We start from the raw sequence: 27624 nt of genomic DNA, 5'->3' as shown, positions 1-27624 counted from the left end.
TATGAATACAACAAAAACTAAGCATACAATTAAAGATTTATAACTAGTTAATACGTAACTTATATATATATATATATATATATATATATATATATAATATGTAAAAAAATTGTAAAAAATATTTTTCTTGAAATTTTTAAATAGCAAGAAAAAAATTTCCTCCCTACAAGTACATGATTAAGATAATATATTTCTACGATTGCCACACACCAAACACATCATATTTATTACTCCATTTAGTAATAATAATTAACGTGTTGGCCGTTTACTTTTCAAACTTCTAAAAACTTCTTTGTTCTTTTGTTTCTAGAAACAAAATGCCGTACAACAAAATATGCCTATTTTCTTATTAGAGATTAACTTCTATTTCTATCCACGCATAGTTAGTGGACATAAGTTAATCTCTTATTAGCACAAAGTTTTCGATACATGGTATTCCCACGGTATTAACAATCATTAATGTAACTATATAATACTCCCTATATATATATTTCATATAAATATCACACTCTTTTTATATAGCTAATTCATTTCATCGATCACCATATATATATCTATTCTTGTTTTTAAAGAGCACTCACACAAAAAGATAATTTTCAAACTTTTGTTTTGTTTCGAGTTCAAACTTTTTTACACTCCACTTATATATTTAATTTCAATTTATTACAAATTGAGATGTAATTATTACTACATTATTTGCTTTGATTTGATTATTGATTATGAAAGATATAGCATTCTTGAAAATTTATGCTATGTTTCTTTATAGTGCTTTTAACGAATATTGAAAATATCGTTAGACTAATATAAAAACGTAAAAATACTTTATGATTGATGCCTGATCCTCAAAGACAAATGACTGATTTTCTTATTCAAATCAATTTACGCGAAAGGCTATCTTTTAATCATTTGTTACTACAGAACCTGTAAAGGAGTTATCGATATTGTTGTACGAACATTAAATTCTAAATATATATATCTCACTCATAAACTTATTGAAGTAGTTCAACACATTGTACATCGAACGAATTGTGACACCACCCACTACCAAAAATTGAGGCACCAATAGTGCGCGCAATGCGAGCCTTAGAAATTGGAAGATGTCAACGTACTAATGTTAGACCTCCAATTAATCATATGATTCCAAGTCAATTATAAACATGTGGTATACATGGACAAAATTGTCTTATATACATTTATTAATGGTACACATCAAATATCAATTGATATAAATCTTTCTTTTTGACCCCAACAAAAAGAAGCTAGTCTAAGTGGAGAATATATATATATATATATATATATATATATATATTAGTTTGCCTTTATAATTATAGCATTTTAAACTAATAATAGTTTCATCTTTCTTTTCATTTGAGGAAGAAATACTCTACTATTATATTTCAATTCTTGATATGTTGATATCAAAGAGTAAATTTTAAATATTTGAATTTTTCTTTTTAGAAAAAAAAAAGATATTTTTATAATATGATTATAAATAATTTTCAATACATTGATAATTTATGACAATTTAGATGAGGTAGATAGTACATGTATCCAAAAACTAATTTATAAAAAGGTGGGAGAGATATTGGTATATATTTACAAGTGATGGTCAAATATTTGACCTAGCTAAAGTGTGAGGGATATATATGTGTCAATTTGGCATGACAATATTATAATATAAGATGCCAATCTCTACCTCCCAAAGCACACACACCATACACGTAGTCTTTAATAATAAAACTTCATCCTACAAAACAAAACAGTATAGCTCTTTTAGCTCATTTCATTGTCATCTTTATTCTATTATTTTCTAAAGCGTGTTGGTCTTTTACTTTTCAAACTTCTTATAAGAAAAAAGTTTGTATACCCCATTAACTATAAATACCCCATTCTTCTTCCTTCTTCATCATATAAATCCTTTATTTCTTTGTCTTTCAACCACAAAAAATTATATAACTTTCCTAAGATTTCTTTGTTTCAAAGTTCAACCCTTTTATCACTTACTCATTTTCTACTTACATCTAGCATGTGTAATATGGTGTTAGTTTCTGTTTCCATGGCTGAAAAAGAATCTTTCTTCTCAAAATTACGTAATAGGTTTTTCCTAAAAAAGACTAACACTCCTAAGAAGGAACATGAGAGTGTAACAACAACAACTATTACTACTACTGCGACTATTGATCGTTTATCGGTGAGTGATAGTAATAGTGGCGAGTTAGAGAGGGTATTTACGTACTTTGATGAGAATGGAGATGGAAAAGTGTCACCAACGGAGCTAAGGAGGTGCATGAAGGCGGTAGGAGGTGAGATGACGGTGGAGGAGGCTGAGATGGCGGTGAGGCTATCGGATTCTGATGGGGACGGGTTGTTAGGGTTGGAGGATTTTACGAAGTTAATGGAAGGAATGGAGGAAGAGAGGAATAAAGAGAGTGAGTTGATGGGAGCATTTGGAATGTATGAAATGGAAGGATACATTACTCCTAAGAGCTTGAAGATGATGTTGAGTCGACTCGGCGAGTCAGCCTCCATTGATAAATGCAAGGTTATGATAAGGAGATTTGATATCAATGGAGATGGAGTTCTTAGCTTTGATGAGTTCAAAGTTATGATGACAACTTAGAAGAGATATTTGTGTACATAATTCTTTGGCCTTGGGCTTGTTATTGTTATTTTATTTCTTCTTGATTCTCGAGCTTAAATGTTTCTGGTAATTATATAAATGGTTTTTGGTTGAGATTTATACATTCATAGATTCAAATTTGTAAATAATACCTTGGTTTACTAACTTGGAGAAGTGTTACTTCAACTGTGGAAATTGAGTTTGTTTCTATTGTTCTTTCATAGTGTATTATTGAAAAGGACTCCCCTAGTCTGGTCCATATTAATTAAGTGAATTGTTGATACTTTTTTTTATATAATTCAAAATAAGTGAATTTTCAAAGTTCAAGAGAATTGTTGGGATTTTTTTTTCATATTTACCCTTCCTTCTAATGAGGTTCTTAACTAATTTACATTTTCTAGGAGAATAGTTTGAAATAATCAAAAGGGTAATAGTGGAAAGTAGCCTTTAATTTTTGTCCTTCAATGTATTTTCTTAAGAGGTGTGTGATGCTCCAACAATTCACTTAATATGGACTAAAGGGAGTATAGTTTATAGGGTCTCGTGTTGAGATTAGATCGCAGATCGGAATGTGGGTTAGAAACCTGGTCGGGGTTGGGCTGGGGTCAGGATCCATGTCTCGATTCAAGGATCGAGTCACAGGCTATGGCCGAGTCTTGGGTCAACGCCAAAGTCGAGGATCAAATATATTGATTCAAAGTGAAGGGTAGGGGTCGGGGTGTTTTAGTCCCGAGTTCATGAGGTCGGGACAAGGTTTGAGTTTAGAGTCGTGGTCGATATTAGGTACTGATTCACAAGCCACAACCGAAGGGTTCGAGTCAAGGTCAGGTTCTGTTGGATCTCAGACCAAGGATTGATTCATGGTCCAGGGTTAGTCTCAAGTCAGGGTTCGAGTTAGGGTCAAACCAAGGCTCGATTTCTGATCGTGTCGAGGATCATGTCCAAATTTTGAGTCGTGGATCAAAGATCGGGTTTGGTATCCATGTTGGGATTGAGTCCAGAGTCGAGATCAGGGCTAGGGATATGGTTTTCAAGTTGAGGTTGGGGTTGGGCCGGATGTGAGGTCTCGATTCCAGGTCAGGGTCAAGTTCCACGTTGGGTTCAAGTCTAGATCTTGGCCATATTATTTGCCTAAATTATACTTAAATTCTCTTAAAATAATATTTTCTCCTTACTGACCAAACATCAAAAATTAGATAAAATCACTTACTTTTTGAAAATAAAAATAATCTACAAACCCACCCAAGGGGATATTAGAAATTAAACTCAAAGAGAGAGAGGAAAGAAAGGACACTACTTTGGATATGTCATAAGAGGTAAGGATATACGTCAATTTGGCAGGACAATATTTGAATATAATATAAGATTTCAATCCCCAAAGAGACACACACACCAAACACGTAGTCTTTAATTATATTTAAATGTTATAAAAACTTTATATTATATTGGTTATAGCGTGTTGCCTGTTTACTTTTCAAACTTCTTGTTTTCTACTTGCACAACAAATGGTAAGCCCACTGAATTAACTATCCCTTTTTCCTCAACCCCACAAACTATAAATAGACCATTCTTCTCCCTTCATTCCTATATCCTTGATTTCTTGTCTTTACATAGTTTTCTTTGTTAATTTCAAGTTCAACCCTTTTCTCACTTACTCATATTCAAACTTTCTTGAATAAAAGAAAAAGTAGTTCAAACGTATATTTGTTTGCTAGCATGTGTATAGCGTCAGTAACTGTTTCCACAGCTGAAAAGGAATCTTTTTTCTCAAGATTACGGAATATATTTCATCTCAAAAAGAAGGAAGAGGAGAAGAAGACAACGACAACAACAACAACAACAATAACAACTGCTACTACTACTAACTCATGTGTTAGTAGTAGTAACAAGGGAGAGTTAGAGAGGGTATTTACGTACTTTGATGAGAACGGAGATGGAAAGGTGTCACCAACGGAGCTAAGGAGATGCATGAAGGCGGTAGGAGGTGAACTGACAATGGAGGAGGCGGAGATGGCTGTGAGGCTATCGGATTCAGATGGGGACGGGTTGTTAGGGTTGGAGGATTTTACGAAGTTAATGGAAGGAATGGAGGAAGAGAGGAATAAAGAGAGTGAGTTGATGGGAGCATTTGGAATGTATGAAATGGAAGGATACATTACTCCTAAGAGCTTGAAGATGATGTTGAGTCGACTCGGCGAGTCAACCTCCATTGATAAATGCAAGGTATGATAAGGAAATTTGATCTCAATGGAGATGGAGTTCTTAGCTTTGATGAGTTCAAAGTTATGATGACAACTTAGAAGAGATATTTGTGTACATAATTCTTTGGCCTTGGGCTTGTTATTGTTATTTTATTTCTTCTTGATTCTTGAGCTCAAATGTTTCTGGTAATTATATAAATGGTTTTTGTTTGAGATTTATTCATTCATAGATTCAAATTTGTAAACAATTCCTTGGTTTACTAACTTGGAAAAGTGTTACTTCAACTGTGGAAATTGAGTTTGTTTCTATTGTTCTTTCATAGTGTATGATTGAAAAGGACTCTCCTAGTCTGGTCCATATTAAGTGAATTGTTGATACTTTTTTTTATATATAATTCAAAATAAGTGAATTGTTGATACTTTTTTTTTATATATAATTCAAAATAAGTGAATTTTCAAAGTTCAAGAGAATTGTTGGGATTTTTTTTTTCTTCATATTTACCCTTCCTTCTAATGAGTTTCTTAACTAATTTACATTTTCTAGGAGAATAGTTTGAAATAATCAAAAGGGTAAATAGTGGAAAGTAGCCTTTAATTTTTGTCCTTATATGTATTTTCTTAAGGGGTGTGCATGCTCCAACAATTCACTTAATGTGGCCTAAAGGGAGTATAGTTTATAGGGTCTCGTGTTGAGGTTAGATCACGGATCGGAATATGGGTTAGAAACCTAGTAAGGGTCGAGTCAGGGTCAAGATCCATGTCTCGATTAATGGATAGAGTCACAAGCTATGGTCGAGTTCTGGGTCAGTGTCAAAGTCGGGGATCAGGTATTGATTCAATGTGAAGGATAGGGGTCAGGGGGTTTGAGTCTCGAGTTGAGGCGAGGACAAGGTTTGAGTTTAGAGTCGTGGTCGATACTAGGTAATGATTCACAAGTCGCAATCGAAGATTTGAGTCTCGAGTCAAGGTCCTGTTGGGTCTTGGACCAAGGATTAATTAATAGTCCAGGGTCGAGTCTCGAGTCAGGGTTCGAGTTAGAGTCAAACCAATGCTCGATTCTAAGTCGTGTCGACAATCATGTCCAAAATCATGGATCAAAGATCGGGTTTGGTACCCATGTTGGGGATTGAGATCGGAGCTAGGGGTATGATTTTCAAGTTGAGGTTAGGGTTGGGCCAAATGTGAGGTCTCGATTCCAGGTCAGGGTCGAGTTCCACGTTGGGTTCAAGTCTAGGTCTTGGCCATATTATTTGCTTATATTATACTTAAATGCTCTTAAAATAATATTTTCTCCTTACTCATCAAACATCAGAAAATAGATAAAAATCACTTATTGTTCAAAAAAATAATCGACAAACCCACCTAAGGGGATATTAGAAATTAAACTCAAAAAAGAGAAAGAGGAAAGAAAGGACACTATTTTGGATATGTCATAAGAGGTAAGGATATACGTCAATTTGGCATGATAATATTTGAATATAATATAAGATTTCAATCCCCAAAGAGACACACACACCAAACACGTAGTCTTTAATTATATTTTAATGTTATAAAAACTTTATATTATATTTTATAGCGTGTTGCCTGTACTTTTCAAACTTCTTGTTTTCTACTTACAAAACAAATGGTAAGCCCACTGAATTAACTTCCCTTTTTCTTCAACCCCACAAACTATAAATAGACCATTCTTCTCCCTTCATTCCCATATCCTTGATTTCTTGTCTCTTTACGTAGTTTTCTTTGTTAATTTCAAGTTCAACCCTTTTCTCACTTACTCATATTCAAACTTTCTTGAATAAAAGAAAAAGTAGTTCAAACGTATATTTGTTTGCTAGCATGTGTATAGCGTCAGTAACTGTTTCCACAGCTGAAAAGGAATCTTTTTTCTCAAGATTACGGAATATATTTCATCTCAAAAAGATGGAAGAGGAGAAGAAGACAACGACAACAACAACAATAACAGCTACTACTACTACTAACTCATGTGTTAGTAGTAGTAACAAGGGAGAGTTAGAGAGGGTATTTACGTACTTTGATGAGAACGGAGATGGAAAGGTGTCACCAACGGAGCTAAGGAGATGCATGAAGGCGGTAGGAGGAGAGCTAACGGTGGAGGAGGCGGAGATGGCTGTGAGGCTATCGGATTCTGATGGGGACGGGTTGTTAGGGTTGGAGGACTTTACGAAGTTAATGAAAGGAATGGAGGAAGAGAGGAATAAAGAGAGTGAGTTGATGGGAGCATTTGGAATGTATGAAATGGAAGGATACATTACTCTTAAGAGCTTGAAGATGATGTTGAGTCGACTCGGCGAATCAACCTCCATTGATAAATGCAAGGTTATGATAAGGAGATTTGATATCAATGGAGATGGAGTTCTTAGCTTTGATGAGTTTAAAATTATGATGACAAGTTAGAAGAGTTTAGAGAGAAATATTTGTGTAATTATGATTCTTGAGATCAAATAATTCATTGAGATTTTTTCATTTCATAATTGTAAAGTTACTCCCTCCATATTTTATGAAGTGGAGCATGTATTACTTCTTTGTTTGATAAATTATTCATCTAACGAGGTATTCATTCTTGATATCAAGTTAACCAATCTTACTCAAATATCCTTAATTTCCCCTTATTTGAATCAAATTTACCACTTTACTATTAAATTTGGAATAGTTTTACATTCTTCCAGAGTCCTATATCCTTGCCCAACAAAAAAGACAAACAAACTCTAAGTGTAGTCTTACTAAAATTAGAAGTAGAATCTTAAAGAGAAAACATAAATTATTATTATTATTATTATTATTATTATTATTATTATTATTTTTATTATTATTACCCTTATTAATAAGTGGGAGTTGGGAGGACGAACATAGCATCAAATTGTGGTACAAAAGGCAAGATAATTTGTACTACAAATAGTAGGGTTAAAATAGTAACTTCGTCTACTTCTACTTTTTCTAAAGTGTGTAATGTGTACTGCTTCTGTACACGTGTAGCACGTATTTTATGTAAAAAAAAAAAGGAAATATCCCAATTCATATTGACTATCTTATTGGCCATTAAACACCTGTATTACGCGTCAAGAACATGTTGCATCTCTGCTATTCTCACTTCAAACTTTGTGATTTGCATCACTGAAAGAGGGAGAAAGAGTGTTGTTTGGTAGTCCACTGTCTTGGATATGGACGAAAAATGGCATTAGAATGTACGATTCTTTAGAATATGTATTCACAATAGTCCACAAATTAATATCATAGTTTGGTAATCTTTAATTTTGCAAGTATATAGACAATGTTAACATAAAAATGGAACCATTTGCATATGTTTTTATCTGTGAGTTTTGAATTGGTGGTAAGTGAGTGGATATCAATATTTTGATATATACAAGAAGCAATAAGCAGAGAACTTAATTTTTTTTTATTCTCTAAGCACCACAATGCAGTTTCTTGCTTGAACTCTTGATATCCCACATAGTTGGGATATATATATAACAAGAAGCAAGTTGAAGCTCTGGATTGATTGTTGGAGGTGAACACTTTGCACATAATATAAACAAATAATTACTATATTATACAATGTTGTACAATAATTTTTTTATTATAGTCATATTGGGCCCCTGCAACGCACCGGCATCCCCATCTAGTTATTATATAGATGAAAGAAAGGACACTATTTTTTGGACATATATGCCATAAAAGGTAAGTAGTGTATATATTAGGGTCGTCAAATGAATGGGTTAAGCTGAATTTAATAATGTCAAAATGAATTGAGCTAATAAATGAACAGGTCATTAACCCACTTAAATACTATCTGGGCTAAAGTGGGTTGAACTAAAATGAGTTAAAAATCGGATCATCACCCAACCTGCATAGTTCCTACAAAGTTTTAAATTCAAAGTTTGGTTTCTTATAATTTATTTTTGTAAAAAATATTTAGATAAAATTTCTCATGAGTCAATCTAGGTTGCATATCAACCCAAATTTAAAATGGGGTGAACTAAACGGAGCAAAATAAACCCATTCAATAAAATAAGCAGGTTATTAACTAATCCAAACATAAACTGATTAGATGGATTATAATTTTATGGACTGATTTTACCACCGAGTCAATTTGGCATGACCTCTGTGATGACTATAATATAAGATGCCACTAGTCTGCCCCCAAAACACGTAGTCTTCAAGATAAGACTTTATCCTATAAACCAAACCATAGTTCATTTGACTGTTTACTTTTCAAACTTCTAAATACCTGTTTTTGTTTTTTACTAATATTTTTTTCTACTAGAAACAAATGGTCGTACAAGTTGTTTCAATACTTGGTAAGCCCACGGAATTAATACTATTTCCCCACTCATTATTGATTTCCCAAACTATAAATATCCCATTCTTTTTCCTTCATTTCCCATATCCTTAATTTGTTGAGTATTAAAGAGTACTGTACATCCAAAAACTTATAATTTCCCAAAGTTTTCTTTGTTGATTTCAAGTTCAACCCTTTTCTCACTTACATTATAGCTCAAACTTATGTGTATGGTATCAACAGTTTCTGTTTCCACAGCTGAAAAAGAGTCTTTTTTCTCGAGATTACGGAATATGTTTCATTTCAGAAGGAATGAAGATGAGAAGAAGACAACGACAACGACAATAACAAGAGCTACTACTACTACTAACTGTGTTCCTGTGAGTGACAATAGTGGTAGTAGTAACAAGGGAGAGTTAGAGAGGGTATTTACATACTTTGATGAGAATGGAGATGGAAAGGTGTCAGCTGCAGAGTTAAGGAAGTGCATAAAGGCAGTAGGAGGTGAACTGACGGTAGAGGAGGCGGAGATGGCAGTGAGGCTATCGGATTCTGATGGGGACGGGTTATTGGGCATTGAGGATTTTACGAAGCTGATGGAAGGAATGGAGGAAGAGAGGAATAAAGAGAGTGAGTTGATTGGAGCATTTGGAATGTATGAAATGGAAGGATACATTACTCCTAAGAGCTTGAAGAACATGTTGAGTCGACTAGGTGAGTCAACATCCATTGATAACTGCAAAGCTATGATTCGAAGGTTTGATCTCAATGGAGATGGAGTCCTCAGCTTTGATGAGTTCAAAGTTATGATGACAACTTAGAAGAGATAGGTGTGTACATAATATAATATGATTCTGATTGTTTCCCTATTGAGATTTTTTTTTTCCATTCTATAGATTCATAATTGTAAAGCCAAAGTATTTGATTTCACTTTGTGGTTTAGGTAATTCAATCTCAGCTACTCAACTGTGCTAGATAAGTTCTGTTTTAGGACTTCCACCATTTTATAAACTGCAACGACAACAACAAATCTAGTGTAATCCTACAAGTAGCATCTAGGGAGGGTATTTTTCATTAACTGACTGCAACAAAAGTAAGAGATATAACGTCTTTTCAGAATCCCCTTCAAAAATTTGATTGCATTTTTTCACAACTTATTCACAATCATAATATGGTTTGTAATACATCACACCATTTGCGTAAGGAGAATTTTATATTGACAATACACATTAAGGCAGCAACAATGCAACTGAGAGAAGTTTGATTTTTTTAGAGATGTTTTATAGTTGACAGTTAAACAGGCAATTAACTGTCAGTCAAACTATCAATTTCCAAGCAACGAGTTCAGCTCTAGTACTGACCTTCGTATGTCATGTAGATCCTCCTCTACCTTGTCAGAGAGAGAGCACGATTGGCACGATAATGCATTCAGCAACTGAGTTTTTCTACTTGAAGCAAGAGCCTTTTCTCTTTGCAAATCTTCTATTTTACTCATCTCCAACTGCAGTTCTTCATCCAAAATCTTTAACTCTTCCTCCTTCAACGATGCTGCAAACATACTCTCGTGGTACTCAAGAATCATGTTCTCAAACTCTTGCTTCCCGTTCTCTTTCATTTCAAAGATCATCTCCTTCTCCCCAATGACCCTTTGAAGCTTGTTGCCCATTTCCTTTACAGACTGCGAAATATTCTCTATCTCCTTTTCAGTGGCCTCAATATCTTTCTCTGAATTCAGCCTTTTTTCGTTCAAGTCTTCAATTTCCTTCTTCTTTATCCCCAAATTTTCCCTAATCTGCTTCATTTGATTCTGTATCTTTGTTTTTTCTTCCTCAGACTTGAGTAATTCAGTAGCTTTGCCACTCAACTGCCAACTCCTTTCTGGCAATTGGATATCAGGTTTCTCAATGTTATCTATGGCAAAGAGAACTCTGTCACTTTCCAGCCTTTGATTCTCGTCTTCCAATTTTGATTTTGATTCTGCTAGGATGTTTCTTAATTCTGACTCTGACTGTTTAGCCTGCATCTGTGCTTCTAGGAGTTCAACCTTAGATGCTTGAAGATGAGCCAATTTTGCTTTCTTTTGGTTGAGACAAGTAGATGAAGCATTCAATCTTGCTCTTGTTTGAGCTTCCCGTTGTTCGAAGTAACCAACTGATGAAGAAAAGCTTGAAAGTGAGTATCTTAGTGCTGATAGCTTATTATCAAGCAAAATTTTCTTTCCAAGCATTTGTGAAGACTGAAGCTTGAAGGAAGTGTATCCCTGTTTTTTCACTTCAATGCTCTTTTCGAGTCCTTCAATTTCTTCTGCAAGCTCATCAACCTCAACAATTGCCCTCTCTAATGAACCAAACATACTTATGGTGTTGGCAGATTTTAGAAGCTTTTCCTGCGCTCCTTCAAGCTTCATTCTCAACAAACTTAGGTCCTCTGATACAGGATTATGCATAACATCTGATGACTTATCTTCCATTTCAGCATCCTGCTTCAGATCCTCAGGAAGTTCATTAAGTACAGCTTCTGCAGTTGATTCAGGATAAATGGTTTCCACCATCATGTAATCGCTTTTGCCCAATATTTCAGAAGTATGTTCTTCACCTCGTTCTGATGGTTTATTCTCTGTCATTTCTGTAGTATTGTAGCTAGGTAGTTCATCTGAGTCAGCAGCAATATTGCTTCTCTGTAAAGTTACTGTCTCCCCTGACGAAACAATGTCATCTAAATCATGATTCTGTAAAGCATGTTCAAAAAACTGTTGGCTGTCATCTTCAATATTTTCTTGTTGGGGGTTCTGACCTCTATCAGTCCCATTGTTCTTTTCTGCTACTGCTTGCTCGTACAGTTCTATCAGTTTGTTATTGTCCTCAATTAGGACTTTGAGCTTCATCCTCAATTCATCATTTTCCTTAGACAAGGAAATTGCAGTTTCATGAGCTTCTGCTTCTCTTTGGCTGGCTGCTGCTATAGCATCAACAATAGTTGTTAGCTCCGTCTGATCACTGACAGCAATAGTAGGCGCCTGATCATTTGCAACCAAAGACGGCTCAATTTGACCCTTTTTCGATTCTTCCATCAGAACTGCTTTAGATGATCTCTCAAATTCTAGCTCTTTTTCGAAGTCATTTAATTGCCTGTATGGACAGTGCAAAGAGATTCAAGATCCAAATTAATTCCTAAATACTTGAACAATATTGTTGGACCCAGAAGAAACCAGATTAAGTGTAACAGGTTTAATCCTTAGCTTGGATGTCGAGCAGATAGGAGATTTGAATTCTCAATATCAATAGGTTTATGAAAGCAGCTTATGTATTTTGAAGGGGGTCCACCAACAACGACCGTGAGATACTAAAGCAGGTAGAACAAAGAGATGACAGAGGAAGATAAGAAACACTAACCTTTCCAATTTGTCTTTCTCATCAACACAAAAAACAAGTTGTCTATGGAGTGCATCCAGCTCTGATTGGTTTTGAATTGCCTGAAAGATAAAAAATGTCTTGTTAGCAGTTATATAGTGAATAACCTATGAAATAACCACTAAACTCGTTTGTACTATTTTAAGCTCGTTGTCAGGTGAAAAGATATATTACCTGAACTCGGAGGAACTCATTTTCCTCATTTATTGATGTACGCCAAGGTGAAGCCTAGGTGTGGCAGAAATTATAAAGAAAAGCAAATATTTCAGTATGGTTGAAAAAAAGCAGAATGATCTCCAACATCAGATCCAAAACTTTGATTCACTTGCAAGTAGAAACATGAAGAAATAAATTCAAAAATAAGATTAAAAAGATACCCCACTTTTCTCAAATTTGATGCATTTTCGAACAAAAAAAATACAAATCACAGTTTCAATTAGATAGACAAGTGTAATTGAGCAGATGTAAATGTTACAATAACTACTCTAAGATTGTCAAACCTGAGATGATGTTAGTAGATTCAGGTCATTCTCAATATGCATACCAAGCTCTGAAATTCCCTTCTACAACACAAATAGACAATAAACTACAGTTAAACAAATGACAAGCTCCTTCTGGAACAATAAAAATGAGTTCCTGCATTAAAATCCTAATGGAGTTTTTAGGACAACCTGAACCGGTGCAGGATCTGATTCATGCATAAGTTTCCAATCAAGTGCTTCTAGAAGCTGCATATCAAAGAGAACCATTAGGCAAAACATTGCTAACAACTTTCGTATTTGACAGAGATCCCAGACATGCTGATCAAGAAGAAAAGAAATTGCTAAGGACTTTGAAATGCATTCTTTGAAACAGAATCAAGAAGTAAAAGATAGAAATTTTACTTTACTGACCAGAGTTATTGATTAAACAACACTCTGCAGTGCGCTTTTTTCGGAAATAATTGTATCATGTATGACTAAGGGATCAGTTATGAATAACACAAAAGGAGAATAAAAAGACTCAGGAAATCATGCCTATTCTCAGATTTGCAAACGCAGATTGCTTGATTGAATTCTCTAGAGAGTAAAAAGAAAAATCAAGACAACAAGGAAGAGGAAGAAGTCAACTCTAACCTTATTTTGTAGCATCATGATCTGTTCATTCATTCTTTCTCGCTCACCTTCCTCATAAAATGACTTCAATCTACATTGCCAACAAATAAGAATTATCAAACTAGTGAAGTAGCAAGACATGGACCTGCCTAATATAACTAGAAACATTTTGCTTCTCAGTGACTAGTATGGTCAAAACTAGAATTATCTCCAAGATTCAGACAAAGAAAGGAAAATGTGCACTCTACGATAACTAAAAGATAACTCAAATGACATGCCTTCTGATCTCTTCTTTTAGCCGTAGATTCTCCATAGCAAATCTTGTAACTTCTTGGTTACGATCAACCTGATTCCGTAGGACCTCTATCTCCTTCAACTGCTCCTCTTTCTCCTTTAGCAAATGAATCTCAGCAGATATCTTTCCTGAAGCAACTGATTCGAGCCTTTTTATAGCAGCTTCTCGAAACCTTAATCTCATCTTTAAACCTTGTATCTCATCTTCCCTTTGTTTGGTCTGGATTAGACACAACATTGCAAATTGGTTTATATGTAAAATTCAGATCATGTAGTGTCTACTTTTGAAGGTCTACATCCTAATCAATTTAGCACAGAGAGTAACATTGACATCGGAAGATCCTCACAGCTTGATTGGGTGCAAGAAAGGAAATCCAGAAAACCAATTGCACTAGGAACATCCCTAAACACTGGGGTAGGACAGATTTGTCGATCAACTCCTATTTGTGTTTATGGTTTCCAGAGTTCTGAGTTATGTTTACTGGAACCCTATGACCTAATTGCAAGACTTACCGGGCAGGACAGATTTGTCAGTCAACTCCTATTAGTGTTTATGGTTTGCAGAATTCTAGATTAAGTTTACTGGAACCCTCTGGCCTCATTCGTAAGACTTACTGACACCTATGCATATATAAAAATGCCAAGTCGAGTAACTGAAGTGAAAACTTCCATAAAACATACCAGTTGCATTGCTGCCTGATTTTCAGCAGTTAATGCTTGTAATGCAATGTCTTTATCCTTTTCCCTCCTAAAAGCCCCAACAAGGGCAACTTCGTAGTCTTTCTTCTGAAATTACAAGAAACTTTACTATCAGATCCAATCATGGAGCAGATGTTTCTCCTCATAGCCAACTTAAGATAAACCTACCTTTGACACCCGTTTATCTGCTGTAAGTGGACTAGAAAATCCATGAAGCCCTTCCCATTTAACAGATGTAGGCGATCCTGGAAAAGCAACTGTCCAAGCATCATTTTCATGGTTTTCAACTCCTCCATCAGCCACACTCCGAAGACGAGCTACTTCTTTCTGAGAGGTAAAGAAAAGTAATTAGGTGCATCTAACATTTAGAATTACAGATATTAAGATCACACGTAACAGAAAACACTTTTCCAAATTTTCCCCAGCATAAGAAACTAAAATCTGAATTTTGAAGCAGGGAATGGGAGCAATAAATGCGAACTTTTCAAGGGTTCTGCCTATGTGATGTAAATCTCATTGTATCACTAAAACCCTTCACAGTGGCATAAATAACTAGCATGTCACACATGAGCACATTTCAAAGGATGTGTTTTTTGTCACTTGCTGTAATTTTTCAATCAATTTAACTTCTCCCTGTTTGTCATTTGTCCATCAAACTTCTCTCAGGATTTGTACAAAAATACAGAGGTATAAAATTCTTTTGCTAATATGTTCTCTTTCTTTTTGCAGGGTTTTTTTCCATCATTCCTGGCCGATGTGGAGTGTAACTACCTTTGTGGGTTAGAGAGTTCGTTTCTGATAAACCCTCGGTTCAACAGACAAGAAAAGAATTTGAAGCATGGTAGCAGGAAAATATGACAGCAAAATAGGAAGATACAAAGAAAATGAAGCAACAGAAAATAATACACATAGAAGATAGGGATGGATCTCAAGCAAAAGAATACCTTCAGATTTTGAATCTGTATCCTCATTGCAAGAACGTCTCCAGAAGCATCTTCATTTACAAAAGCCTGGGAAAGTAAATGATCATCAGGGCATAAGGAAAACTGTTCAACCTTTTATTAGAATATAGGAAAGTAAGAACTGAAAGCACATCTCTTTATAAATATTGTACAAAAATAAGATTTTTGAAAACTTCTATGCACAGAGAAATGAGAAAATAAACGCATAATTTACACACTAGATAAAGTGGCATATCCAGATTTATTGCTAATAGTTGCCTGATTATTTAAATACCCAATTGAAAAGGTGATACGCTCTAGTTGATTTCACAGAAAAGGGACTTTGAAAGCAGGTTGAGGAGGTTAGTAGATGATCACGTGATTTGCTAGTTGAACGACCATAAGAAAGCCACTAGTGTCCAAGAGTAGCATACATGATTTTTGATGAATTTGGCACGTTGAGCAAACTTCAATGTGCTTAGAGTCTCCAATGAACAACTGCAAGAGTCCAATCAAGTGTTATACAATACAGAATCACTTGCTTCAAAATGACAGCACTTGTAAGGGGTTCGATCTTAAGGCCATTAAATTGAAATCCTAGTGGTGACCAGTAAAAATTGCATACCAGCTGGAAGGACTAATATTTGCAATTATACATGTTTTTGCATTCCCTCCCAACGAATCCTGAAAGAAGGAAGAAATATAATGTCAAATCCAAAAACCATCTTCATAATGCTGTTATTAATAATCAGTGCAGAGCAACAGGTCAAAACCAGAAAATTAAATATCTGAGTGCATAGCAGTAAGAAGACTATATTAGAGCTCCTCCTTACAAAACACATTCAAAATGTGACTATAACTAGTGCATTTCACAAGAGATTCTGGATGCCTTCAGATTAACTCACAGAGAAAACAATTGATTCTCCTTTGAAAGCAAAGATACACCTATATTCACCTGGAGTAGAAATGTGAGCTTTGAATCTCTGTAGGGAACATGGTGCGACTTCCCATTAGATATGCTAACCAGGTTCATGATCACTAATCTGCACATAAAGAATCAGATGAGTATTACACTAGAAAGACAAGACTAGAACAGAAGAACTATAAAGGAATAAGGACGAGACATAATAACTACCCCAATGTTGAAAGAGATTTGTTGATGTTAGTAGCTTCCTTCAAACGTTCACCTTCAGCTCCTGAGCTTTTCTGCCTGTGATTTCACAATTGCAGTTATAAGAAAAATTCAGCATAAGATATCTTCTCATATTCGCATAATTATTCTCCTTTACCTTTCAGATCCTGCCAAATCAACAAGGTTAAAACGAGCAAATCTGTGGTGAGTTACTCCTTGAGATTCCCACTGCAAACAGGTTATGTGTAAATTTATGTACCAGTGTGGAGGGGATAAGGTACGAAAAGACTAAATCTGATGGCTGAAGTTAAGATATAAAACTTACTTTGCTCTCTATCACACATGTAAATACACTGTGTGAACGGCTACTAGCACGATTCATGTTGGTGGCAGCTACCTTTCTGTTTGCAGCACCCTGTTATGCCAAGAACATTATGATCATCATAACCACAAGTAACAAGAAATTTGTGCATTTAATTTTGTGAGCAATTATTTTAACTTTGCTCTCATTTTCTTTATGATCTTCCATTTAAAATTAATAGTATAAGGTTGTGGCATATTAATGGTGGTATCAAAAGACAATCTGGTAAACACTGCAATAACTTGGGTCAAGTTTGGCTACATTTATATGCAGTTCTGGTTACAAGGTAGTTAGTGTTGAATGCTTTGATCCAAAAATTACAAGGCTCCAAACTAGAGCGCTCTGTATGCACTATTTTTACCTCATCATTAATATATTTATTTAACCATCGATAAATTAAAGGAAAAGATAAGGAAGAAAGAAGAAGAAAATGCTGCATAATTTGAGTTGTAGCATTCAAGAATATCCCTCATACCCGATTAGTTCTATTATCAGTGTCCTAGACGGACTTCCAAAGGAATAAGTAAACTAACCTTAAGTCATAGTAAGAGATTAAGAAAACAAGGTCAAAACCAGATATGATCTTTTTCATAGAATCCCAGGGAACAATAAGAACCTCTCATCACTATTTGGTTTGGAAATCCACCAAAAAGATGGGTTGGATCTGGAACAATGATCTTGAGGACACCCCTTTAACATTTTCATCTCCAACAATTCCACTTGCTAGTATAACAAACAAAAGATACAACCTGCCAACTCTCTCTCTCTTCATGTCAAATATGTGCATGCTTAGGAAACATAATGATTAGTGGAAGTAACAACATGAACTTTGTTAAAACTGACTATTAATTATAGGTATTCTTTATCAGTTCTGAGGAACACATATTTAGATCTCCAAATCTTCAGCAAATGTCATGCTTAGCATGTGCATATGGACTTGTATAATCACCTCAAGAACTATCAACAGCTTCTTTTCCTCAGTCTTTACTCTTAAGTGGAGTTAACACTAGAGAGTTTCACAAGCAATAATGATAATTGATTCTCAAGGGTGAGAATATACCTGAAGAAGTTGTTGCATCACATCTCGAGCACTCGTAACTTCTACTTCTTTGAGATCTTCTACATGAATCCCCTTTTTAGTATCTTCTCTTATCTGTAAGAGTACAAGCAAAATCTTCAGTTGTCTTCTTCCATTTGAGTTATGCACTTTGCAAATACTCATTTTTGATAAAGCAATTTGCACACATTTTCTTTAGTTCAATCAATATGTTGGCTGCATTTGGAAATGACAAATATAAATATTATACTAGTTCGATGTTCCAAGTCAGAACACATTCCTTAAGCACACATTAGTCCCTCATTTGACCTATGCATCACTGTGGAGTACCTAGTTGGACCTTACCGGAACAGGATAGTGAGCAATTTGGACTGATCCTTGTGCTCACTAATTCCAAGGTCCTTGTGCTCACTAATTCCAAGGTCCTCAACTAAAGATAGGACACTAATTCACCTTGTTAAAAATGATGCACAATATCCGGAAGAAGTATGATGAACAATAGAACACAATATATAACTCCCAGAGGCAGAAACAAAATCCATGTTTATTTGGACAAGACTTCAATTCATTAACAAATTAGACAAAATGTTAGCATTCACCTGCAAGTTTACCGAGGAAGGATCCAAAAGGTCGAGAATCTGTTCGTTATATATTTCTAAGAAAGAGCATCTACAAGTGAACTTTATATTTTCCTCCCTGCGTGCCTCTCTTTCCTGTGACCAAAAGAAAGAAATCATCAAACTTGAAATTGAAACATAAGGTCAGCCTTAAAAGTTAAAGTTTAATCACTCTTTTATTCCAATAAAGAAAATATTACATTAAAATTGAAGGCAAGAAGTAATCTAAAGTACATCTACAGATCTATATTATACAAACCAACATATATATAGGGACTTCATTACAAAAACAAAAACAAAAAAGGAAGAGAAAACAAAGAAACAAACATCTAGAAGTTGGACTTATATTTGTTTCACACATACCCATAGCTAATACTTATACCCAACACTGTGACATTGAAGTGGATCAATAACAAATTTAAATATTTTCCATATGAAAATAACATAGGCAATAATTTGATTCATTCAGATAAGATCACGGTTTCCTCTCAATATTATATCAAAACAAACCTGCTTATTCAAACTAAGTCATCTGTGATTCTGGTCCACAATGTGAGGTAGTATATTAAATTTTGATAAAATAAAAAATAATAATCATTTATTACAAATGCAATAGCCGTACCTTTTGAATTCTTGAAAACAAGTACTCAAACACCCTAGGTGTCATCCCACAATTTACACTATGTCTTCGGGTGCCTCCTTCAATATCTCCAAGCATGGTGTGTGTTTTTCCACTTCCAGTCTACAAAGAGAGACATAGAGTTTCTAAATATAAAACCAGTATAAAGTTCAAATCTTTTTAACATTTCCGACATGAAAATTGGACAGTACTGCTGAAAGCAGATATCTGAGATCTTAAGCCATGTAACTGAGCAACATACTTGGCCATAGGCAAACACACAACTATTGTAGCCTTCCATGCAATTTTCCACCATTGGTACTCCAGCAGCTTTAAAGAGCATCTCCTGTTAATATAATGAAATGAAAACAGACCACACCAAAGATACATGAAAAATGAAAGACAATCGCCGAGAAAAGCAAACCTGAGTGACATTCTCATCAGCAACCATATCAAATGTAAAACGTGATTCTGGGTGCCCTATCCAAGTCATTGTCTGAGAGCTTTCTTGTCTTACACATTTACCATGTCCTTGTAAAGATATCTCAGAGTTACTCAAGGGGCGTATTCTTATAATAACCTGCACAAAATCAGTCAAACAGAAGAAACCAACTTCATGAGTAAATTAAGTTCTATGATTCAGTAAGAAAAAACAAAAAACTACCATAAAACTTTGAATTCATAATGTCAATGAAATGAGAGGTCCTAAATCAAAACTAAGCTTAGAAAGCCTCCAAATTTCTGAAACAACAATTAAGCCTCAATCCCAAAACAAAATTTTAGAAAGAAAAAATTGTACCTTACCAGAAATGTTCTCTTAATGTCTTAATCAACAGAACATAAATAGTTAGATGGTCACTCATTCAACATGTATATATAGTATATGTTGAACCCTTTTTGTGTTATTCCTGTTTACTCTTTCGTATTATGAACTCCTTAGTGAAAATCCTAGCGCTGCTAGTGTTAAAGAGTCCAAATTTATTACTACACAGATTCTAAAACTGATCATTTTTGAAATGAGGTTTAAAAAATACAGAAAAAAAAAACGAGTGATTACCTGAACATTGTGATCCTTCCAAAATGAAGGATCTTCACGGAACTCAAAACTCCGGTTAGATTCCACCACATCCTTGTTCTCAGAGAACTCAACCCTGTTATCCTTAGCAGCTGATTTGAACAGTCTGAGATTAGGCGTGCTCTTCACCGACGACATAGTCACCGACGCGGTATCCATCGGAGTTGCTGCAGATTGATCCAGTGACCCGAATCTGGACTTAACAACACTCGGAGGCTCAGAAAATAACGGCATTTTCTGAAAATTAGGTTTTCAGATTCAGTGAACTGAGGAGATTTTAGGGCAAAACAAAAATGGAGATTTCAATTAGCTGTTGGACGAAGAAGGAAGAGATATGGAGAGTTCGAGGGGGGGGGGGGGGGGGGGGGGGGGGGGGGGTAGGGGGTGAATTTCAAATGCAGAGAAGAAGAAGGAAGAGACCGTTTGAGAAGAATTTGAAAATTTTGAATGGTTATATGGAGCCAATTTTAAGGGAAATAGTATATTTTTAATGTTACTATTTAAGTTATAGTCACAATGAATGAAATTTTGCTAATTTAGCCACTTTTAAATCGACTTCACGAGATTAAGTTCGATGAATATACAAACTAGCAAGATGTTATTTGTTGTTATTCTATCTATTTGAATGTCAATTTTAAAGAAGATTTGCACTACTCACAGATTTTCAGTATGTTTAATAGAAAGATTGATTCTTGATCTTCGAGCGTTTTGGTGTGTAGGCTCTTGGGTACGAAAGAAGGATATTTCGAGCTAGGGAGTGAGGAAAGCAGAAGTGGGACAGGAATCTTCTTCAATCTCCGAGTTCGAAGGGTAGATCTCTTACTTCGTCTTTCCCTTAATAAGCTTATGTCTGTCAACAGGAGCCCAGCCCCTGGTTCAATCGATAGATAGGCAATCTCTTTCAGTTGTTGGATGCGCAAAACAACCCCAACTCTGAGGAAAGAAAAGAAGCTCGACCATGAAAAGGCAAGTCGGGTACCTTTCAGTAAGTTAGATTGTTAAGGCACTTCCAAAAGAAAAGAGAGAATTTATTTTAAATGAATATAAATTTCATGCTTTAACAACTAAACTTCACCTATACGAACTTTTAACACAAATGTTTAAAGTCTGTATATTTGAAATTTGTCTTTAGTACTCAAATTTAAGAGGTTTAACTTCTATTTGTGTCACCAAAAATATCTGACACACTATGTTTGAAGTTCAAATATTGAAAGCGTGAAATTACACCTAAAATTCAGTCTTTGATTCTAAACTTCCATCATTTTTACATGAACTTAAAATGCATATGCCATAATTTCCCTCGATATCCTTGTTATTTCACTCTATAATATTGTTCATCTTCTGGTTTTTTTCATTAGAAAATTTGAGTTTTTAATTCACAATTACTCTAGGAATGTAGACTATGACTTTGCATACATGAACAAAACTTCACACACATAAATAAAATAAAAAGGACCCCTTAATTTGAACTTACTACATATAGAGCAAAATGCACACATTACAACAAAACAAAAACAAACCAACAAAAAGAAAGAAGAATTACATTTTAATGAAAATAACAATTTTTTCTTCTTCTTTTTTTATCCTAAGAAGAATTGTCTTGAATGAACTTCTTGATTATGAGCATTAACTTCTTGGAAGATTCTGAATTAGGATTAATAGTGAAAAAACCATGTTGTTGTCCTTCAAATTCCACATATTCAATATTTTTTCCATAATTCTTCAATTTATTTGCATAATCTTTGGCTCTATCTTTAAGAAGATCACATCCTCCAACAAGCACAAGAATTGGGTCAAGATCAATTTTTTCCAAATTTGGGCTGTTAGGCCCAAATGGGTTCACAAGTGGATGGTCAGTTGTTGATCCAATTGGTATTGATAGCCTCCAAAATCTGTAATTTACAAAAACAACACACAAATTAAGAAAATAGCCTTTATATGTAACTTTTATTTTAGGATGATTTATAGTTCACGAGCTCAAGCCATGGAAGAATCCAATAGTATTTGAATTAGGATAGATTGTCTATATCACACCAAGGGTTGGCGCCCTTTCCCTAATCCTGCTAATACATGATGCTTTGTGCACCGAACTTCCCTTGGAAAAATAGGTTCAAGTTCATTTCATGTTCGGTGTTTTAACTTTTGTTCTCGTATAAGGAAACAAGTTTTGAAAAAAATAGCCTCAATGTGTACCTAGAAGAAGGAAAAACCATGACCAATTTATATATAACGAACACGTCAGAACTTGATTTTTCCTATCTCGTTAAACTATTCAAAAGTTTTGTCAAATCGTAAGACCTTGCTTGAGTTAAATTATCCACAAGTTTTGATGAAGTACAATATTCATTCTTTTATTTTATTAAATCGTTCACAATTTTTTTCCGAAATGACATAATTTGCATATTTTTTTAATTATTCACAAGTTTGTCATAACTTTAGTACAATCTTTATTCTCTTATCAATTATAATTTTAAACAAATGCAATTGAAGTTATTTGTTTATGAAAAAAAATATAACACATAATAAAAACAATGAAAATTTAGAGAACCTGTCAATGAGCTCAATGTTTAAGAAAGCATCTTTAGGCCCCTCAGCTTCAAATTTTGTCCTTATAGTCCCTCCAAAGAAAGGAAGCAAATAAACATAACCCCTAACTCGAACTGGATCCAGCTCAGCTGAGCCGGCTTGAAGCCGAACTGCCAAATTATGTGCGATGTTGCCACCAGCCGAGTCACCCGAAATAAAAACTCGGCTAAAGTCGGCAACATCCGTAAGCCACGTGTCTGGCTCGTCAGACGCGGCTTGGTCCTGAAGCCATTTCACAGCCGCGTAACCATCTTCAATAGCGGCTGGGAGCCGGTTCTCAGGAGCTAGCCGATAGTCAGGAGAGATAACCACGGCTTGGAGCTCGGAAGCTAGCTTGAAACAATAGTTCTGACAGTTAGGCCACGCACGAGAGCCAATGCAAAAGCCACCCCCATGAATGTAGTAGAAGACGGGGAGCTTAGCCGCGGAGATAGGAGAAGTCGGCTTGTAGAGCCGGAGTTGAAGATTATACATGGCTTGAAATACAACATCTTTCCAAAGAATTGAACCATCATCATGTATAGGAACTTCAAAACTTGGCTTAGTTAATCTTAATATAGTTCCATCACTATATACCCTAAGTACACCTCTACATTCTTCAACTTCATATTTACTATCCTCCATATACACAACTCTCAATGTGTGTTATTGTTAGTGTATGATAATGTACCTTAGTGAGTGTGTGTGTGTTAAAATAGAGGAAAATGGGAGAAAATTACAAAGGAAAAGTTAATAGAGGGTGGTTTTTTTTGTTTTCTTGTTCCATTTGATGATGATAAGCAAGACAAAAATAAAAATAAAAACAACTACTATTGCAAAGTTTGTATTTGTTTGTCACATGTGTATTAGGTTTGGAATAGAATAAATGATGATGAAAGAAAAAAAAAGTCTTTTGGCTAAACAATTACTAATAAAGTTTGTGTGAAGACAAATGCTATTTGACAAAATACATCAAAAAAAATAAATCAAAATGATATATTTGACAAGCTTTTGGGGTTCTCTTGAAATATATGGTTCAAAAGCTTCTCAATTGCCTATTAAGTAGATTTTTTGCATAATAATGGATAGATTGTAATAAGCTCTAACATTTTGGTTTCTGCTTTTGATCCTTGTGATATATAACTCACCATATTTAACCTTCAATTGATTGAAATGTATGTTTTTGATCCCTTCATGTTCAAAATATGTTGTATTTAACTATATCTAAAACTATGTTACCGTCAAATATGGAGTAACAATACAAACTTAACACAAACACATGAGCAATTAAGATGGAACTATAATAATTATGACAATATTGTGAGTTTTCACAAGCAAAGGGATCCAAAACACACAATTCAATTGACTAAAGGTTTAATGTGCTTAGGCAGATATCGTAGGGACTAAAATCATATCTACCAATAATCGAGGGACTAATAAAGTACTAGTAACCCTTCTTTATCAAGAAAAATATATAAATGCAAAATATTTAACCAAAATGAAATAGCCTCATATGTGAGCTTGTATGTGTGATTTAACCTCAAAATACAAGTCAATACCTAGAGGGGAAAAGAGTACAAGTAGTATATGTCATAGCCTTTTTGAGTATCCAGAACCAGCACATTTCTTGCAGAGTATTAATCCTACAAAAAAAAAATATAATGATCATTCGATGCATTCTACTCGAGAACAAATATTAGTTTGACTACATCATCGTTGAGGTGTCCCAATCTGAACATGCCAGGTTGGTTGACAAACCCAAGGAGAAAGCCGAGGGTGAGTTGGAAACATAGTTCTTGAGGTTCTAGAAAATAATAAACAAGAGTGTGGGTACATACAAACCTGATGGATGGTAAAGGATCATTTAAGTTCTTTCATGTCATTTTATATGATCTAAAACCAAATTCAAGAGTTCATCTAAATCTGTTACACATGCTATAAATATTCCAAATTTAACGATTACTAAAAAATGGTCGTGAAGAAATTGCAGCTGAATAGTACCTGCACCCTTGCAAACTTTGCAGTCTACTAATCCTGCTTCTTTCTTCATCTTACCATCGTTACAAAACACGCACTTCGTTCCACCTACACAACAAAACAAAGTTAATGACTTGAATCTTCCTCCCCTTAAGGAACAAAAAGGTAAGAACACCAACAGCACAATGAAATCTGTAAGAAGTGCATATGCACATCACTTTACACTTATTTGCTTGTGTAAGACCTTTTCGTTAGTTTCATCTGTGATGTTAAAACTAAAACAGAATTGGCTGCACCGGAAAGATGTCGAGACTTCCCTCTAGCTGCCCCCTTTCTTCAAGAAAAAAGAGGGGTGGTTTTTTTTGGGGATGCATTAAGTAAAAAAAGAAAGAAAACAACAACAACAGCAATCAGAGGTCTTTACTATGATCCGGCTCACTTTCTCCCCCTTTCGTAGAAAATGTGTGTGACCAGAAGCACACCTTTTGTAGGCAAACTAAACTAAGGTCTTGCTGAACTTCTCAAACCACGCCCTCGAGGATTGCTTCAATCCATACAGCATGGTCCAAAGGGCAAATGGAGATCCGGAGCCCACAAATGAGGGTCAGCAATCCACTTAGTGCACCGGTAAAGTGGTTAATCCCAAACCATTAGGTTTGCAGCTAACCGGAAACTATCATATATGACATCAGTATGCTCTCCAACGATTTCTAACAGAGTCATTAGAATCTTTCTCCTTACAATCCTCCTTTAATACCTTCTAGAAGCTGTTAGCCTAGGGAAGAAATGAAGACTGCAGGAAGTATTAGACTTTGCTTTTATTATTTATAGTTTTGATCTATTGTATATTTGACTGCAGGACAGGATTGTTGCATTTCTCCTGATGAAGCTCACATAATAACATCCTAAAACAAAATCGATATTCAAAATACATCGTAGATTAAAAAGTTCACACCCCTTCCTGGACAAGTCTTTGCCAGGCATGCCTAGCTAATCGAAACATACCCTTCCAATCCATCATGAAGATAAAATATTTACCAATCAGCTTGTTTGGAGTTATGTATCAAAATTCCGAAAAATAGTTGCCTGCATAAACGAATAAAGCAGGATCTAACATAGATTATAACAACATCTTACTAGTTATTGATGCAGCGTCGAAATGGCTACATAGCTTATGAACAATGCTGTAAGCTTTACTATATCTATCAGTCGTCATTTATCTAGTTTTGATCACGATAACGACCCTTACACGATTTTATGATACCTTTCAAGTACTGAAATAGTTTTTAACTAGTATTGCTTATGGACTGAGATGTCTTACAACTTGGAATCCATAACAAATTCTTAATTCAACAGTTGGACTTAACTTACACACATAGTTTTCTCTTAGCTCAATTACATCAATCTACATGAAGAATATATATATATACACACATACATACACATAAACATACACACATAGCAGTAATTAAAACCAAAACAGATAAAAGGCTCACCATTCCCAGCACACCTATCACAAGGAACTGGATCTCCCTGCAAATATAATAACAAAAAAACTCAAATTTAACAAAACCTTGAACAGCTTAATAAATCAATAAAAAAAGGGAACTTTATGACACCCAAGATAAAGAAATTGACCCATAAACTGAAAGCAAGAATCTTTGAGAAATGCAATTAAAAAAAGGAACTCTGAGAAACCTATGATAAAATTCAAGAAAAGGTAAGATTTTTTTTTGTTCTTTTTTTACCTTGAGGCCAAGAAAGAGGGAGAGAGCAATGGCAGTTAAAACACTGATAGTAGCAAGAAAAGTTTGAGTATCCACAGGGGGTGAATCAAAACCAACAAAGAGCAAAATGGGATGATGATGATGATTTGTGGGGAAAGGGAAAAAATGGTGAAATTGGGAAAAACATGATGATGATGATGTTGACAAGACAGGGAATTCAAGTTTTGTTGGAAAAGAAGGACAGCAAGTAAAAGGGCATAAAGATGAACAAATTGTTGAAGAAGATGAAGAAGGAGAGAGAGAATGGAAGGGATAGAGTGAGGAGTGAGAGAGTGTCGTTGCCATTGGAAGTTAATTTGTGGAGCTCAGAGCTCCCTTTATGTTCACTCTCTTACTCTTTTTCTTTCTTCCTTCTTTTTATCATTTTTTTATATGGTTTTGAATCGAATTTATCATGAAAAATCACCCTTTGAAAGTTTAAGTGTTGGCTATTAAAGGGATATCATTCTCAAAATTCAAATTTGATATTTTTGGTTAAAAGTGAAAAAATAGTTTTCACTAGTAATAGAACTAGAATTTTTACAGAGGAACCATTTAGTAGAGGAATTAAGTATGTTATTTCAGATTAAATTTATCTGGTATTTGATTGAGGATATTAATTATTAACAGGAAAAAAATTGTACCACAATTTTGATATTATCCATCCCATGTAAATGGTGGGATAAATAATCTTAATGAAATTCAGTATCTATTGTGTATAGAAATAAAAAATAATATTAAGTTCGTATATATGTATGTGTACACTTTAACTTACTACTCAAATTGATATTGCGTTCAATTTTGTAAATTTTATGGAGTATATATTTGTATCCTTGAATGTCAAGTTTGAGAGAAATATATCAGATATTGACAAATGAATCTATCAGATATTTAATAGA

The 27624-nt window shown here is 34.7% G+C and overlaps 6 protein-coding genes across 7 annotated transcripts; 3 read left to right on the top strand and 3 right to left on the bottom strand.

The window, feature by feature from the left end:
- The first annotated feature begins 1907 nt into the window (after nt 1-1907).
- On the top strand, nt 1908-2742 carry LOC125843739 (putative calcium-binding protein CML19). The gene has a single exon (XM_049522926.1). The coding sequence runs from the start codon at nt 2027-2029 to the stop codon at nt 2618-2620; it is 594 nt and encodes a 197-aa protein (XP_049378883.1). The 5' UTR covers nt 1908-2026; the 3' UTR covers nt 2621-2742.
- A 1450-nt stretch (nt 2743-4192) lies between these two features.
- LOC125843740 (putative calcium-binding protein CML19) lies at nt 4193-7384 on the top strand. Its single transcript, XM_049522927.1, has 2 exons — nt 4193-4843; nt 7159-7384. The coding sequence occupies exons 1-2, from the start codon at nt 4337-4339 to the stop codon at nt 7234-7236; spliced, it is 585 nt and encodes a 194-aa protein (XP_049378884.1). The 5' UTR covers nt 4193-4336; the 3' UTR covers nt 7237-7384.
- Nucleotides 7385-9192: 1808 nt separating this feature from the next.
- On the top strand, nt 9193-10097 carry LOC125843738 (putative calcium-binding protein CML19). Its single transcript, XM_049522925.1, has one exon. It carries the CDS (start codon nt 9343-9345, stop codon nt 9937-9939), a length of 597 nt encoding a protein of 198 aa, XP_049378882.1. The 5' UTR covers nt 9193-9342; the 3' UTR covers nt 9940-10097.
- A 142-nt stretch (nt 10098-10239) lies between these two features.
- LOC125843737 (kinesin-like protein KIN-12E) lies at nt 10240-20762 on the bottom strand. 2 transcript variants are annotated; one of them, XM_049522924.1, is made up of 23 exons: nt 20400-20762; nt 19767-19922; nt 19605-19688; nt 19346-19465; nt 18706-18819; nt 18110-18202; nt 17014-17103; nt 16846-16916; nt 16692-16766; nt 16512-16599; nt 16182-16240; nt 15991-16054; nt 15560-15625; nt 14784-14942; nt 14598-14702; nt 13901-14136; nt 13644-13713; nt 13200-13256; nt 13029-13091; nt 12703-12756; nt 12511-12590; nt 11912-12246; nt 10240-11815 (listed from the first exon to the last, which is right to left on the bottom strand). In XM_049522924.1, exons 1-23 carry the CDS (start codon nt 20649-20651, stop codon nt 10443-10445), a joined length of 3864 nt encoding a protein of 1287 aa, XP_049378881.1. In that variant the 5' UTR covers nt 20652-20762; the 3' UTR covers nt 10240-10442. The 2 variants fall into 2 exon arrangements, with proteins under 2 accessions (XP_049378881.1, XP_049378880.1); XM_049522923.1 differs by having other exon boundaries at nt 10240-12246.
- A 1240-nt stretch (nt 20763-22002) lies between these two features.
- On the bottom strand, nt 22003-24263 carry LOC125843735 (probable carboxylesterase 15). The gene is made up of 2 exons (XM_049522921.1): nt 22966-24263; nt 22003-22309 (listed from the first exon to the last, which is right to left on the bottom strand). The coding sequence occupies exons 1-2, from the start codon at nt 23625-23627 to the stop codon at nt 22003-22005; spliced, it is 969 nt and encodes a 322-aa protein (XP_049378878.1). The 5' UTR covers nt 23628-24263.
- A 61-nt stretch (nt 24264-24324) lies between these two features.
- On the bottom strand, nt 24325-27090 carry LOC125843736 (protein SPA, chloroplastic). Its single transcript, XM_049522922.1, has 4 exons — nt 26708-27090; nt 26456-26492; nt 24984-25067; nt 24325-24625 (listed from the first exon to the last, which is right to left on the bottom strand). Exons 1-4 carry the CDS (start codon nt 27029-27031, stop codon nt 24573-24575), a joined length of 498 nt encoding a protein of 165 aa, XP_049378879.1. The 5' UTR covers nt 27032-27090; the 3' UTR covers nt 24325-24572.
- Between the last annotated feature and the right edge of the window lie 534 nt (nt 27091-27624).

This window comes from Solanum stenotomum, chromosome 11 (genome assembly GCF_019186545.1).
Source record: "Solanum stenotomum isolate F172 chromosome 11, ASM1918654v1, whole genome shotgun sequence".
Lineage (NCBI taxonomy): Eukaryota > Viridiplantae > Streptophyta > Magnoliopsida > Solanales > Solanaceae > Solanum > Solanum stenotomum.
The sequence above is the reverse complement of the archived record's forward strand: the minus strand, read 5'-3'. Positions and strand labels throughout refer to the sequence as shown.